This window comes from Artibeus jamaicensis, unplaced genomic scaffold (genome assembly GCF_021234435.1).
Source record: "Artibeus jamaicensis isolate MK-2021 breed Jamaican fruit bat unplaced genomic scaffold, CSHL_Jam_final contig_402, whole genome shotgun sequence".
Lineage (NCBI taxonomy): Eukaryota > Metazoa > Chordata > Mammalia > Chiroptera > Phyllostomidae > Artibeus > Artibeus jamaicensis.
This window is the reverse complement of record NW_026521818.1, coordinates 2,247,902-2,264,771: the sequence shown is the minus strand read 5'-3', so window position 1 is coordinate 2,264,771 and position 16,870 is coordinate 2,247,902. Positions and strand designations below refer to the sequence as shown.

Here is a 16,870-nt window from a genome sequence, read left to right as displayed (position 1 = left end):
TCTGGGGCGTTGAGATCTTCTTGAGCCATTTTTGGTCTGTTCGCGCCCTTTAAGTGTGAGGAGCAGCGCCTTGGACTCCCAGGTCGCTGGATTGTGACGCTGTATGTGGGGGCGTGGTCAGAGCAGGGAAATGGCAGCGCCCTCTGCTGTTTTGTAATACTGGGTGAGGAGCAGAGGCTTAGGTGGTTCGCCTGGGCCGGGCCACTCAGAGTTGCTGGGTTATGACGCTGTATGTGGAGGTGGGATCAGAGCAGGGAAATGGCGGCGCCCTCCCTGCTGCTTGCCGCGGGGACCCGCTGGGTCCCGGTCCAATCGCCCACTCCCTCGCTTGTCTATCCACGCACAAATGCGCGACCGCAGTCAACCCGCAGCCCTGCTCCCTCGCTGTTTCCCCGCGATCGCTTGCTTGGTCGCTCACTAGGTCCAACCCTGCGCCTGGATTCCGCGCACCTGAGTCCGGCTGACCGAGTTTTCCTGTGCAACCCCGCTCCACCAGCTGCTGGTTTCACCCCTTACCGGTCAGGCTGAAGAATTTGTTGTTAACAGACTTCAGAAAAGTTCAATTTTCTGTGTTCTGGCTGTGTTTTCTGTTGGTAATATTTAGTTGTCCCTAAACTTGGTTGTGTGAGAAGGCACGGCACATCCACCTATACCTCCATCTTGGCGGAAGTCTGATTATTCTTAAAAATAAAAATTCTCGAAGTACTGAAGCTGACAAGGGTCACAGAAAAGGAAGAGGATTTGGACTTTTGGAATTAAGATTTGAGGAGGAATAAGGTTAGGCAGAGATTAAAGTTGCCTAATGAGTACAGTTCTGGGCTTAAAAATGTAAAAATATATAATACAAGAGTCTCATCTATCCCCTTCCTGATAAACTTCTAGTTCTTCTTGAAGATTGTTACCTTAATTACTTTTGAGTTGCTTGAAATCTCATACATTTGTACTTAATTTGATAGCCTGTGTAAAAGATAACTGATAGGAGATTTTCGATATGAAGAGTTGTTTTAACTTATTTGGGCTCTTTTATTTCAGGTATTTTAAAGCTCACCTTTACAGTCTACTTCTCACATTTGAGAAAAGGCATTTTCTCTTATGATTTAAGTTTACATTTTGAGTCCAAGATCCTTTAGGTTTACCTAGCAATTTGGAGTTAAAGCGAGCCATCATGCTAATTGCAAGGAACAGCACAGGTTGGCAACATTAGCAAAAACAAACTGAGTGACATGGGACAGAAAATTAAAACCAGTTTTTAAATGCCCAGTGAAAACAAATAGATACGTCTTGTAGTGTTTCTTCTACAGCAGTTTATAATTACCGCTCTGCAAGGCCTATTTTAAGTGAACTTGTAACAGTAGCTCGAGAGGTAAACTACAATGGTAATGGACCCAGTTGTTTATCCAGGGAGCAGAATGAGGAAGGAGGTGCTGGGTGGAAGCAAGGGCCAGGCGGGCCCTCAGCAGAGTGCACGCCAGTGTCTTAGTCCTCAGGTCTCAAGTCAGCCATGGGAAGCCTTTGATTGCACGGAATCAGTTAGCTCTTGAGAAACAAATGACCCCCCAGTCTGTGGCTAGGACATTTATTTTTTTCAGTTTCTATGGGTGAGGAATCCAGGGGCGGCGATTTGGCTGGGTCCTCTGGGTCTGCGTCTCTCACCGGGCGACGAGAGTCAGTTCACGACTCAGCTGAGAAATAGTCTCAGTCTAGCACACGCACATGATCAGACTCATTTCCTTGTGGGGTTTTGAACTAAGGCATCAGTGCCTTGCCACACAGGCCTCTCCATAGAGAATTTTAACAGTGTGGCACTTTGCTCCAGAAGCAAGAGAGAGAGTGCTAGCAGCAAGGGAGTCACAGTCTTTTGCAACATAATCACAGAAGAGATATTCCATCATTTTTGTTATATTCTCTTATTAGAAAAGCAGGAAACTAGGTCCGGCCCACTGCCTGGGGAAGGGAACGCACAAAGGCAGCAGAGAGAGACAGGAGTTATTGGAGCCAGGTCAGAAGTTGCCTACCACAGCATGATGCCAGCATTCTCTTTCCTGCATCAGACTGGGAGGCCTTTAGAGAATTGTGACATCAATATCACATGTATTTTCAATGCCAAATACAGCTTTTGGGGGCACTGATTTGTGGGCATTGAATGCGATCCTCTTTACGTATCAAATTGGCTGATAAGTGCTAAGCAGGGCTCACCTGGGCCCCAGGAGACCCAGGAAACAGGTTTTCAGGAATGGCTGAAGGTAGTGCCCTGTCTGAGGTCAGGAACAGAGTGAAGATAAGAAGCCCTTGTGGCCTTATTAGCATGATACTCCAAACGCAGAGAACCAGAGGGCCCCTAGGTAATATTTCATTATGTGTTGTAAGTTTTTGATTGGTACTTTGCAGACCATTAGGGGGAAAGGACCCTCTGGTTTGATTTATGAAGTTGCTATTAAGATTGTGGCGTGGGAGGCTGTGCTGGTTTTAGTGGTCCCCATCCCCCTATTCCCAACTTCCTGACTCCAAGTGTGCATTTTCAGCAGTAAACTGAGTAAAGGATATGATTTTGGATTATGTGACAGATATTTAAGATATGAGTTGAATTTCTCATTTTAATGTGACAAATTCTATTAGCAAAACCCATATAGCTTTATAGGAAGAGTTCAGGCCTGGGTTTTCCTCCCCTCATCTTGGTTGCTAAGTCTCCAATTTGGGAACTTGGGGACAAATCGTTTTCATTCTACTGGTTGCTGTTGGTTAGCTTCCGGAGGACCTGCAGTACCCGAATTAGGTTCCCTCTGATAAGCATGTGTAGGATGCCCCTGCATTCCCAGATGAAGCTAACTCCCTGCCCACAGCTGTGCTGGCAGTACAGGCCAACATCAGTTAGTTCCCACACGGATCCCTCCTGGTGTCCGGGACTGTGGTTCATATCTGCATCCCTGGCTGGAATAAGCACAATTCGAAGACAGGAAGCAACATCTTTGCCTCCACAGCACCTAATAGGGAAACTGGCACATAGTAGGGGCTTTAAAAGTGTTTGAATGGGTGGACAAAGCTGCAGTGATATATAATGCATGTTAGTAATTATTCACTATTAGTTTTCAAATGTCCACTATAATTTCCTAAGGAAAGCAGCATAAGGACTTAAATTTTGTCTTAACTAAGATAAAGATAATGTTGGTCATTATTAAGTGATGTCTCTAGATTCACAGGGATTGATATCACATACCTTCTGGCAAAAACAGGCACATTCGAAGTGTTTACTCTCTCACGTCCATCTTCAATTCTTTTCCTCATAATTGATCCCCAGAGGATTTTCTTTGTAAACTTACTGTATGAATATTACATGTTCCAATTCCTGTTTGTGTTTTTAACGCTCAATCCTTGGCTTTTTGGTATTACCTTATAGCTTCAAATGTTACTAATAATTAATAATCTATAATTATAAGTGATGTAAAGGCATCCCACATTAGCTAGCCAATGGCTGGGGTTAAGATATCTTGAACATATCATGGAATGAGGCCACATTCCTACTCTTTTAAGCCTTGCATAAAAATATTGTTTTTTGCTGGTATATGGGAAAAGGTTTTATGCTTGTGGGGTTTTTTTTGTTTTTGTTTTTTGGAGCAGTGAACAAGGAGCCCAACTTACTGACCTAGCAAGGCACACCCACTGGGATTGGCTCTGAGGATTAAGAGTTGACTTGATATGCCCAGCTCAGAGGTTGTAGAGTATTTGGTTTAATGTAATCTGCATTGTGACCTCATGTTATGTGTTTGTATTCTTTATTTTAAAGATCTTATTTATTTTTAGAGAGGGGGAAGGGAGGGAGAGACACATCAATGTGGGAGAGGATGTGTTTATATTCTTTGTTCCTCATTTTTTCCTAAGGATTAGAGTATAATAGGCAAGCAGAACCGTAAGGCATCGTCAGTCACGTTATTGTTACAACCTTTCTGATGAGAGGAGATGAGGTGCTAATGGAGAAGTCTGATGGGAAAGAGCTTTTTATTTCATATAAGTACATTTTATATTCTTAATTCGCAGAGAATGTAACTCATCCAGTAGCTGATGCTAACTGTCCCTCTTTGAGAGCTGGTAAGAGAAAATGCTCTTCAGTTTTTCCTGGACAGTTTATCATTTGTTGCTGTTTAGTTATTACAGTGATTTTTATGTCCTAGATTTATAGGCGTTCTCCTACATATAAATCTCAAAGACCTGTCCTAATTCCAAGAAGTTCCCCCACTAAACGAATTAAACATTTGATTCTGCCTTGAGCCTGTTGTACCCTGCAGTGTCAAGGAAGTCAGTCAGTACGCATGGCAATCAAGTTTGTGGTGAGTTCATCACAGCTCAGAAATCCATACGATGACAGTGTGAACATCCATGTGTCACTTTACCACACCACCTCCAAGAACCCATGGTTCTTCTAATGAATTAGAGTCACCTATGTGTACTGTATCTGTGATGAACATTTGCACTTGGGGTCCACAGGAAGGACACCATTTCCTGGATCAAACCACAGAGTGCAAATATTGTGCCCTAAATAACACACTAGTTACTGTAAATGTCAGTAGAGGGAGTTTTTCTGACTTTGATTTAATGAAAGCCTACAGCAAAGCCAGCTGTTAACACTTCTTAACTGCTTGTCAGAGTGAACAGGGGAGATGGGGAAAGCCGAGAACATCTTTTCCATATACTTTTATCTTAGAATTAAAAGTTTTCAACAGGTGTTGACTAGCAATGCTAGGGGTTCTTCCCAGCTTGGTGTCTTTTAGGTGGTGAATTTATAAATTCTCCTGCAGGACAGGGATCTGGAATTACATGAGGAGATCTGTGTAAACTTAGTTCAGAATTTGCATCTTGAATCCTCTCGCCTGCAAAATAAGCATTTTAGTTTCCTGGGCGCCCCCTGAGGGAGCGCAAAGGCACCCCAAAGCCACCGCCCCTTTGTCACTGAGGACATTGCCACACGGACTGTCAGCCATGTGTGTTTTGATTGATGTCATCTGCTCTGTCTGAACAAAGAAACCACTTGAAGCAAACACATAGGGAGGAAAGTATGCAGCCCTCATTTCTGTAATTTTTGTCATTTCTAGAATGTATTAGTAAACATATGTGATCGCTAATGGTCCTACTGCCTTGCCTTTGTAAATCCCTTTGATATTACGCTGTGTGTGCTCAGGGGAGATAATCTTTCAAATGCAAGAAGAGTTTACAGTCTTATTATCTTGAAGAGGAGAAGAAAGTTTCTTCCTCAAGTGTTTTATAACTTGAAACATGTTGTCATGTTTTGGTAAGCCCGCTTTATTAATTCCATCCTTCTCTGTGGCAAATTTTTAAAAATAAATGTACCATTGCATAGTACTTTCTCAATAACATATTGTACTTATAAGAGCATGATGGAAGTTGCTGGGCTCGGTTTAGTCATACAGAATGTGGAGCCAAGTTCTGAGTAAACCCTCTAATTGAATTACCTGCAAAGCACTGACAGACAGGCTTTCAGGACAGACAAAGCTTTACTTTCCCCAGCAGAAATAGGTCATGTTTAAGTTGGCCTTGTAACTATCTGGTATTGGTTTCTGCCAGCACTTTCACCTTGGGCTCTGCTGGGCCCCTTTCCTTGCAGCCGAGGAGGCGGGGCTCTGTGAAAGCAAGAGAGCTCAAGCATTATCTTCTTATTTTAGAGAAAATTGATAACAGATCAAGTTAAATGGAAGAGCCTTTGAAATAAAACCCGAAGTATTTTCTGTAGATTACCAACATTCTTGCATGATTCTTTCTTTATTGTATTGAAAAGAGAACACAGGGGTAGATAAGTAGCCCATTCTGTAAGAGTCTATATCAATCTGAAAAGTAGTTTTTGTTTTAACTTCTGGGAAGAATTGGAGTATGCTGCTCTTATTCAGAAAAAGAATTTATTGCAGGTCATTTGCATTTGAAAGTGAAGAGTAATCCGTTGTTCTGTCCCTTCTCTCCGCCCTTTTTGTCTTGTCCACAGCCTCTGCAATCCCAGATAATGGAAGAAGGTCCTGTCTAAAGCTCAAAGTGTTTGTGAGACCAACAAGTAAGTTCACTAGAATGAGCTTCAGAGGGTGGCTTCCCTGCGCATGCTCTATTGTATGGTCTGGTTCACAGCGGTAAAACTTTTTTTACTGTTAAATCCTGTGTCGTATCCGTTTTGTATATCAACATCCATGTTTTAGTTTTCATCAGATTTTTTCTCATCATTCTTCACGATGCTTTTAAGTACACAGCAGTTGCTAACTTGTTGTTTCTTAAACTGTTGTATGTGCACAGCAAATGGGAACAATATTGGCATTTGGAAACGTGCCATTGATTGTAAAACGATCTCTACATAAATGCAAGGAAAAATAGAGAGAAAGAAAAAAAGAAAGAAGCGGGAGTTTAAGGGTGTCTGCACTAACATATTTGGCTGTTATCTCTATTTTTGTTATAGATAGCTGTATGAAAACTATAGGTGTTCATGATCGTGTTTTCGATGTTAACGACAAAGTAGAAAATTCATTAGAACCAGCAGGTTAGTATGCTTAGAGAATCTCTCTTAACAAATGCATCTCTTTGGTGCTTCAGTACTTTTTTTCCTTTCTTCCTCTCCGCATGTTTGCATGTTAGAGTTGCTCTGCTTTTTGCTCATTGCTAGCAATGCTAATATTACTTATATCCTATCTCATTCCTCCAGTATCTTTGTGTAGTGCATGTTAGATAAAATGACTTTTCTGTTTTGGACCTGGGTTTGATAAAATGCAGTATTCTAATGTAGAGCCCCATCAGAATGCTAAAATCTCACTACTTTTTACCATATCTTCCCAGCATGCCGGTGAGTCACTGTGAATATTAATGGATCTGTTTTCAGATAAGACAAAAAATTTCTATTGTATATGCATATAATCTTTTTATATTATGTCCAGATCTGTGGATAAAAGTAATAAGACTATTGTCGCATAAAATAGTAACTAACTCAACATATTCAGTTTTCTCTAGAAAGTCACATGCATCACTGAAGTATTTTATTTTATTTCAAATATTGGCACTATTGTTAATAGTAATTAATTTGGAGAAGTATAATCATGTTGCCTCCTAATACCACAAATTCACACACCTGCTGCTCCCACAAATGTGTTAGTCTTTCCAGCCAAATGTGGTCTTTGATTACCGAGGCAAAATAGGTATTAAGGATAAGTAGGTTTTATCTATTACCAATTTCTATGTCCTCAAACTTTCTCCCATCATGGTTGAAGAAAAAGAAAAGCACTCATTGAAGCATGTAAGGTGTAGAATACTGTAGATAATGTAAACCTGTAAACTGTCCGCTCAGTTATCGATTCAGTCTGGCTGTTCGATGCAACCACAGACCGATTGTGAGGAGTGGGAGCCCCCGTGCACCATTCACCAAGGAGTGTCCCTCTGTCTGCTTGCCTTCCTGTGGGATCTTTTCCTGGCCCTATTTGCTCAAGATCTTTCCCGGTTTGCTTACCCATCTCCTGTGATCATCTCAAAGCTTAAGGGAAGTAAAATTATTTCCTCTCCACAGAAAGATGGGAGCCCCCTCCCCTTATGTAAACAGAGACTTTCTTTCATCTGTTTGCAGTAGGACTTCTTTCTTATGGCCCTAGAAACTGAAGGGTGTGAGCTGTAGTTTATTCTTCAAGCATTGTTACTGGGACCCACAGTCAACGAGCCTTAGGGAAACTTAGCCTGAGTAAATGTGGTGCCTCAGGACATACAATAGCTTCCACATTGTAACTGACAGGAGGAGTTAGGTTTTTCCCCCCAAGCATTCTTGTTTTTCCAAGGCAGGCATCTTACCCAGAGCACAAATGAGAGGTGTGTACAATAAGCTCTCAGAGGCCTCGTGGCTCCCAAGGGATCAGTTAGCTGCTTTAGAAAGTTGCATTTTAAAGGTGTCCTGGGAATCTGGAAGCATCAGTGTGGCTTTTCAAGGTACCAGGCTCCTCACAAGCTCGAGGATTCAGGCCATCGTGGGATCTGTGAGTTGGATGTGATGTCTTGTGAGGACCATGGAGTCTGCACTTTTCCTTTTATAACTGAGACTTGCCCTCTGGCTGATCTCAGGTCACACAGCTAGTTGGAGAGAGATGCAGGTTTAATATGCAGATATTATGTCTCTCAACTCCCATTCCAACGTTAATATAGCAGTAGGGTTCTCTTACCTGTTTGTAGAGAAGTTCATAAAAAGCACTTGTCTCTCGTGGCTTTGTCAATGTCATGTATAAAAGGACCGGCAAAGTTAGGCATATTCTAAACGTGAGTTACCCTGAGTATGATTTTCTGATGCAAGCTGTTACAGAATATAGGCATATCTTTCCAATAATCTCTTTTCCAGGTAAATTCCATTACCTGTCAAGAAAGCAAGAAGCTGTTTAAAAGCCTAACAGATAGTATGTTTTTCTCTGCTACTGAAGAAGCATACTGAGGACTATTCTGGCAACAGAATACCTTTGACTTCAACTAATGATAAAATGCAACATCCTGAGATGCATTCATACGTGAGCATCTCTCACTGTGTCTTTGAGGAAAGACTCTTTTTTACTGGGCATTTGAGGAAAGACTCTTTTTTACTGGGCATTTACAAGTCCTCCATAGCCCCCCAGTCTGTGCCCAGGTAACTGATGGAAGTTTGGAGTCAGCGTGGGGAGGAGTAGACACACAGGTGGACCTGCATAGGTATTCACACAGAAAAAGCTCCTGGAGGCAGCCCTGACTGTGCTTAGGGGCTTTCTGGTGAGCATCTTCACTGAACAAGACAGACAAGGTTGCCCTGCCATCCCTGGCCATGTAAATGCAGTAGCAAATCCGAGTACTTCACCTTATTCCTTCGAAAATGCGGTCAGATTTGTAAGCCCAGACTTTATAAATCCGTCAAGCCGGAAAGGTTTCTACTGCATGTTCTCAGCAATGTGTACTAATTCACCTGTCTTTGGAATGTGTTTGTCTTTGATGTTTGCTTGCACACTCTGCCTGCCAGTTTCCTATCATCAGGGACACAGGATGATCTCAGGGCAGACGTATGCTGCATAATGTGCTCCAAAGTGTTGCTACTGTCCCCGCAGTTAACTGCTGAAACCCTCACATGTGGAACCCTGTAGCCAGGAGGGAAGACTTGATTTGGCCTCTGAAGAAGAGTATTTTCTTCTCCCAAGTCACCTTGATTGTTAGACGTTCTCTTGTTTAAGTATAATTTCCATTGGGATAGATTTTGCTTATGAATTCCCTCTTAGAATTCTGAGATTGTCCGGATTTATTCAAATGGCAGCATGTTTCTCAGTTTGCTTCTCGGGGCCATAGAGTCTCTCAACAGTGAGGCTCTGTTTTAATCAAAGCATGCTTTGTAGAATCCGGAGCCCGCACCAGCATGTCGCAGGGAGAACAGAAGAACCGTGATGCCCTAATGGGACAGATTTTCTTCTTTGACGGCAAGATGGTACTTACTGGTTGATTGCTTAGAAAGGAGCTGATTCTAAAGATGGTTCATTATTGAGAACTGAAAAGCACATTTAGCCTCATGTTTCACTTACATGAAAAACAAACGCTTCCTCCTCGATGTCCTGTAGGTTCGTCCACCCTGTCTTCTGCTGCAAGCACGGAGCAGTAGACAGCCCTCACTGAGCGCCCTGCAGGGACAGGCAGGGCTGGTTCCTTCGAGCTCACACTGAGTACTCAGGGTGTTCCTTGGGTAGCTTTTAGCAGTGCGCTTCCAACCTTGAGGACAGGGTAATAGCTTAGTAAAAATCAGGTGGAGAAGGATCCGATAGCTGATGTAATTTCAGGTATATAAAATAAGTGGTATTTCAAAGTGAACTCGGCAATCCTCAGGATTTATGGTTCTTTTGCAATTAAGCCTGCCGTACTCTATTGTTCTGATTGACTCTATATTGGCGCTCTTAAGAAATGATTTGAATTTTAATTTCAGGGCTATTAAGGGCATTTACATGTACCTCCTGTTAAGTACAGACTTAATACCTCTGCAAGGGTGAGAAAGAGCATAGAAAAGAGTCCACAATTATTTGGCTAAACTGTGTGGGGCTTTATATTTTCCTCTGCATCCATTTAACCTTCCATTCTTGCTTTCTAACCGTTTCTTGTCTTCTAAGGTAATAGCCCCTCGATGCAGGTTTGCTGAGGGGCAGGGAGCCAGGAGAGCATAGGGACACCGCTATGCGAGGACAGGCTGACATAAGAACCTCCAGGGCAGAAGACTCAAAGCTGAGAAAACACATTTCTTAGTTCACGTTGGCATGAACGTGATGGACGGAAGCGGCCTCTGAGCAAAGCTGAAGCAGAGGGCGAAAAGCGGTCACTTTAGGACAAATAATAGAGGGCGTGTCTCCACCCAGTGAAGAAAAAGCATCCTTGTTGTGACATGTTGAGTGTTCTGAAAATATAAGTGAATTTTAAAAAACAGATAGTTAATCCATTAAAGGTGTGAGGTAGGTCATTCACGGGTATTTAGGGACTGTCCTCTGAGTTCTACAAAATTAAGAACCACCACTGGGGTCTCACCTGTCACCATTCTGACTAGTGAGCGAAGGCAAGATGACGAAGGCAGAGCTCCTACTGGAAGGGCCCCTAAAGCTGAAATACAATCTGCCACAGAACCCCACTGTTGGCCCCAAGAACGTGCAGTTCAGCGATAAGGTCGGCCAGGTGCAAGGAAGAAGATACCAGTACAAGAGCATAGCATGGCTCAGAGGCAAACCCCAATCTATCTTTGGATACTAATTGCCGCAAAGTTCCTGTTTTGAAGTTCAGCCTGTTAATCATGCAGATCAGGAAGGCTATCCAAAGTCAGAGGCGGCCTCACAGAACACTTTATAGCTAAATAAAAGAAGCTTACCTCACTTAATCCATTTTATTTAGAGGGAAATTTGCATCCACGCTGATAATTTATGTGCCAAGCTTCAGCCTGATAAAAAATAAAAATAGTTAAGTTCAAGTAATTTAATCCTGGGGATACAGGGTTTGTAATGGAAATAGCACCATAATTGATGCCTAATTGTAAGCAAACCAGCAGGCACTGGTGCATTGAGGGTTAGTAGGCATTACATATAGTTTATCTCAAATGCTGCTGTTTTGGCCTCTGATTTCTCATATTTGGAAATTCATCTGGGCTTCCAACAACCAGGCATTCAACACTAATCCTGTGACACTGCTTTCAGTGAGGAAAGTGGGCAGCCCATTCCAATTAACCACTAATATGCCAACGTAACTGCCCCCACCCCAAACGTGGTACCTGCGTCTCCGTGGCACCTTGGGTTTAAACATTACATTCAGAGATCTCAGGTCTGTGCAAGGTGCGTCTAACTTCTGGCAAGCCATGGGAGCGCACATGCCAAGGGTTACCGTGTGGGCATATGTTTTTCCCCTCAGTTTTTCAGAAAACTGTTGCTGAGGAAGTCCAATTTTGTCTGCCTCTCTTTTGTTCGCCGTAAATAATGAGTGATTATGCAGACATGAAAGTCAATGGTGGCACAAGGTTCATTACCTTACTTTGCAGAGGGTGGCGAGGTCTGTTAACAGCAGGCTGCTGCAAGAGAGTTATTAAGAATGTGAAATCTCATTGGAATGTGTGCTTTCTATTCGAACAGATGACACCGTACATGAGTCAGCCGAGCCATCCCGCGGTGAGAACGCGGCACAAACACCAAGGATACCCAGCCGCCTTTTGGCAATCCTACTGTTCCTCCTGGCGATGCTTTTGACATTATAGCACAGTCTCCTCTCGTCACAGAAAACATCAGGGTCTTGGAACACCAGAGATCCACCTAACTGCTCATCCTAAGAAGGGACTTGTTGTTGGTTTTTTGGCAAATGTCAGATTTTTGTTTTCTTTCTTTCAGCCTGAATTCTAAGCAACAACCTGGGGCCATAGGGGGGCTAAAGTAGTTGCCGCCTCCCTCGCCCCATCCCCAGCCCTTGCCCTTGACTTTTCTCACCCCTTCCAAATTAAATGGACTCCAGACGAAAATGCCAAATTGTTGTAGGGACGCTAGTGGTCATCAGCTCCTGTGCACTCTCCTCTAAGAGCTCACCTCCGTCAGCGCACTGTGTCAGCTGCGTGTGGTTGAGGAAGAATAGTGGCAGATGCAGCCCGTGGCGGCGAGGCCCGGGAGGGTTGGACTCTCCCGGACGATGTTTATGCCTTCTCAGTCTGGACTGCGGGACAATCATGCAGGGCATCATGTCACCATGTCAAGGCCAGAGGGGAGGTGTTAGGAACAGATATAATACCACACCATTTCCTCTTGGAGTGTGTAAATGAACAGGCTTCTCAAAGGTTGAGACACTGGCTTTTTGTTTTTGTTTTTTAGATGACTGTCTTAAAGCATTCTTGACAGTAAACGTGTGCTCCTTAAAAGAAGCCTTTTTTTCCTACGAGGCGGGTAGGGTGCCAGAAAGCTAGCACAGAGCAAGCGTGAAAGCAGAGAAAACGCAAGTTTGGTGGGGGTGTGTATGTACGAGTGCCTCTAATTTTTTGGTGACTGGGCAGTGTACACCAGATTTTTTTTCCCTTTGAATACAGATCACCATGGTGCTACAACTATTTTTTTTAAAGAAACTCAAAAGAGGCATTTTTATGAATAAAGTGACCTTCCCCAAGGCTGACAAGCCAGGGTTGACGAGTGCATAAGGGAATAGCTTTGGATACTCCTCTGGGGCACAACAGGAACCAAGGAAAAGATGCCAGTGGCCAGAGGAGATGGGATTTGGCTTTGCTGGAGCGCCAGTGTGCTGTGGCCTTTCCCCGACTCCCCCCAGTACCCACGTCTCGCTCCACACTCCACGACTACAGGGGCTCCGACGCAAACCCCTGTCACCTGGAGAGTCAGTCAGTACTACTTGGGAGGGCTAAAGGGAAATTTGGAATAAAAATTCCAAAGTGTGGAATAAAAAAATTCAAGTGTTGATTTTATATTCTTTCCCTTTCTGACACAGCCTGAAGCATTGGGGAACATGTGTTTATCTGTGGGAGATAAACAAGGTGGAGTCCCAAAGACTTTAACAAAATATTTTTTTAAAAATCCACTAGAATAGAAAATACATTATTTAGATATACTTTATGCTGAGAGTGAGTATATATGCTTGTCCTATTTAAACTTGTGAGAAAAAGTGGTATCCCTTGATACATTTAGAAATACAGGGGCTATCTTGTTTCATTGTGGGGATGGGGCTGAAGGAGAATAAATACAGGATGACCCTGTGTGAGGGATCTCAGCGTGGCCAGGAAGGGATGTTTCCAGTTAGTTACCAGGAAATGCAAGCCTTGGGGGTTTCTACTGGTGAGGCTGCCACGGACTCTCAGCTCCAAAGCCTAGACAGGGAAAAGCATCAGACCAATGGAAAAGAAATCTTGCCTTTTTTGCTCTTGCACGACAGACCAGTAGAAACCATGCCTTTTGAAAGAGAATAAGAAGTAAATGCGATGATCATCGTGTGATATGAAAAATTGGGAGAATTCCAGCAAAGGGGGGGGGTTAACATATTTTTAAAGTATGTGTAAAGGAAAAAAAAACAAACAAACCAAGGTCATATTATGGACAGATTTCATGAATGGGAATTTGTTAAGAATTGTGAGCAGCTCTGAATTAGGAAAAGTATGTGACCAAAAGGCAGCTGTAAAGGTACTGTGCCCTGGGGAGTTTGTACGCATGCTGAGATGTAATCTGGGCTTACCTGATCTGTGTGGAGTGGATGTCACTGCTGGGGCGGCGTGCCCTTGGAACCGGCGAGCAGGGTTGCCAGCCTCGCCCGCACCATCAGTCGTGTTCCTCTGGACACCAGGAACCTCTCCGGAGTGGCAGGGTCCCATTCACAGACGGCAGCCACCATTTCGCTGAAATAAAAGTTCACAGCATTGGATTCTTTTTTCCTTTAACTATTTATATACTCATTACTCTCAGTAATATCCACTACTACTACTTTTTATTAATAGTTACAGGCTTGTCGGCCCAGTGGGATTTGGATAGAGGAGAAAGAGATACCTTCTAAAATGGATCGATAGTCGGAACCAAAATAATACTGCATGTTCTATAACCACAAGGAAATCAAATGATCCTGTAATGATTCCAGTTAGTCATTACTACATTAGCAGTGCTAATTTCATTTTAGAAATGGTGACTTCTGTGGTTTTTCTAGCATTTGTCTCTAACAAATGATGAAATAATAACTCGTGGCCCTCTCCGCCAACTCTTTCATTTTTCACAGTGAAATTAGACCCCTTTACTTCACCATTGTGCCGCTACAAATTAAGTAAAATAAGATAAAAGTAGCAAGACTATCCACACCAGTAGACTGTGTGCTTTTCTACCTATAAGTGATGTAATTGTAGGTAATGCTTGCTGCTGAGTTTTCAGGATGATTGGTGTCAGACAGTTTTCACCTTGTCCAAAAAGTGCTGGTGGCCTTTTGTGGTGTCATTACAACCCTCTGGGGGCTTAGCAGGATGTCGATGCAACTTTGTAGCAGCTTTTAATTTCAAAAACAATTCAAAAGTCTGAAGGACAGCCTTAGCTGCCTCTCAGCCTGTTCGTCAAACCCCAGCGACCTTTGGCCCTGGTTGCCTAGGGCTTTGCAACACGAAGCAGGGAAATAAGGATCTGTCTGTTTAGTGGATACCGTGTATCCTTTAATAGACCAGTTAACAGTCCGTGTTAGTTTAGACTATTGTTTTGTACTGTACTTTCTTGGGTGGCAAAGGAAAGAAAAGTAAAACATTAAAAAAAACTGCGTTCTTTAAATTCTGTATTATTAGCAACCTCTGTTGTATATAGTGTTTGATAATAAAGTATTAATTTGATTCTTATGTCTTTTGTAAGTGAGAACAATAGTCTTTCAGGATACAAAACATGCATTGAGGCTTTGAAACATCCAATGTGTATACTTGCTTGAGAAGAGTCACAAATGGCCGAGACGCTGCTCCGTACAAGAGGTGCCTGTGGTCATCGCACTCCCAAACGTGAGGCTCCACCGTCTTGGGACCCGGGACACCATGGCTTTTTGATCACTACTGTGTTCTCAGTGTTTTCACGTTCTGATGTTGGTTGGAGCCCCATGTGGGGTTTCTTTTCCCCTCATCCCAGCCTGTTGGTTTGAAAAGGTTTAGGGAAGTTAGAAACAGTTCTGTACTTTGGTTCCATTTTCTTCATGGTGGTTTCCACAGCTTCACTTTGCCCCAGGAAAAATGACGAGTATCACACAGCCCAGCTATGGAAAAGAGGGCCAACAGTTCCTGGAGGAAGGTTAGGGGGGGGGGGGGGCGTTTCCCTCTGTTGCTGTGCAAGGAAGGGTTACACAGTACCTGTGGATTTCCAGGAACTATGCTCGTCTCTGGTGCCTTAGCAACGGCAGCAGCCATTTTTATGAGTTTTTCCCAAACTAGAAAAAACGGTTTAAACTCCTCCTTTCCATTCATTGCTCTCAGAGCTGTGGTCACTAGTTTCTTTTGAGAACCACCTCCACCAACACCCCGTTTGCCTACAAACCCCCTTTTATTTCTTGTGTTTATTTTTTTGTCCCTCTCCTTCCTCCCACGTTTTATTTTCCCTCAGAACCTTGAATGGGCAGGTCTGTCTCTGGTTTGGCATCACTGAGCTTTTCCCATGCATTTGCCCCTGAGCTGCTCGGATGTGAGACAAATCTCCCTACAATGGGCCTGCTCCCATTGTCTGTACAGTTTAATAGATGCTGGCATGTTGGAGGTTACCCATGAGTCAAAATCCGCTTTCCATGCTTACTCTTGACACCCCATTGAAGCCACTCATTGTGTGTGCGTCTGGGTGTGAAGTCCAGCTCCGTGTGGTCCTGTGCTTGTGCTGCCCTGCTTTGCACTTACTCACCGAGTGCTGTTTTGAAATGCTGACATTATATAAACGTTAAAAGTGTAAAAAAAAAAACCAAAAACCCACACACAGACAAACCCCATATGATCTGTATTTGTATATACACGTGTCCATACAAAGTATACCTAATAAAAATTAAAGATTTTCACCATTTTAATTGGAGCCCTCCTTCTACTTCTTTGTTCCTTGAATGACGCCTTTATTTCAGGGGCTACTTGTACTTTGCTGATTTTTCAAAATCTTTGTGGACAAAAGATAATAGGACATGTGCAAAAGAAGGCCTGAGAAGCTCAAAGAATGCAGGGTTAGCAATGGCCAAGTGTCGAGGCACATTCCGGTTATTCTCCTAAGAAAGTGGTGAGATTTCAGCCTTGTCTCTGTGTCTGAGCCGTAACAGAGGTGCTATGACAAGCCCTGCATCCTTAAATGACTATTAAATACGAGCGCTAAATATAAATTATATTTTTCTTTTGCATATAGTTTCCACCCAATCAAGGGAAAGACATACTAAACTTTTTTCCAGTAAATCTCGTAAACCTCTGAAAGAAATAATGGCCGTGATAATAATTCCTTCAGTACAACCCCAAACCTCAGTTCTCACTAACTGGCAGGGGAGAATTAGCTCACCACCCTGTGACCCTGGGCACGTCACAGTGTCTTTGGGACTTTGTTCCCTTATCAGTCGATAACAAGGGTGGTGTGATTTAATTGCTTGATTTCCTGAATGTTACCTTTGCTGGTACCATCAAGCCCATTTTGTATGAGTGCTGTGAATTTTGACTCTGATGATAACATAAGCACAATTCAAAAATTTCATCTGCAGAGGGAAAAAGCCTCAAATATCTGACATAATAGATACCTAATGCATTTCAAGACTTGGCTTTAATCAGACCATGTTAACATTAAACCCACTGAAAGCTTTTTATTATACTTAATTATTTGACAGGGCACTAAACACCAATTATAACTTACTGTAACCTTTTTTTGCTAATGAAGAATGACAG

The 16,870-nt window shown here is 43.0% G+C and overlaps 1 protein-coding gene across 3 annotated transcripts in view; it reads left to right on the top strand.

The window, feature by feature from the left end:
- Positions 1-15,062, top strand: part of EFNA5 (ephrin A5) — a 277,462-nt gene extending 262,400 nt beyond the window's left edge. For 2 of the 3 annotated variants that reach the window (XM_037138620.2, XM_053665322.1), the window contains exons 4-6: positions 5,987-6,052; positions 6,446-6,526; positions 11,616-15,062. In XM_037138620.2, coding sequence (XP_036994515.1) covers positions 5,987-6,052; positions 6,446-6,526; positions 11,616-11,737 — 269 coding nt within the window. In that variant the 3' untranslated portion in view covers positions 11,738-15,062. The remainder of the gene's footprint in view (positions 1-5,986; positions 6,053-6,445; positions 6,527-11,615) is intronic. The other variant, XM_037138621.2, reaches the window with a different exon arrangement.
- Positions 15,063-16,870: the final 1,808 nt, after the last annotated feature.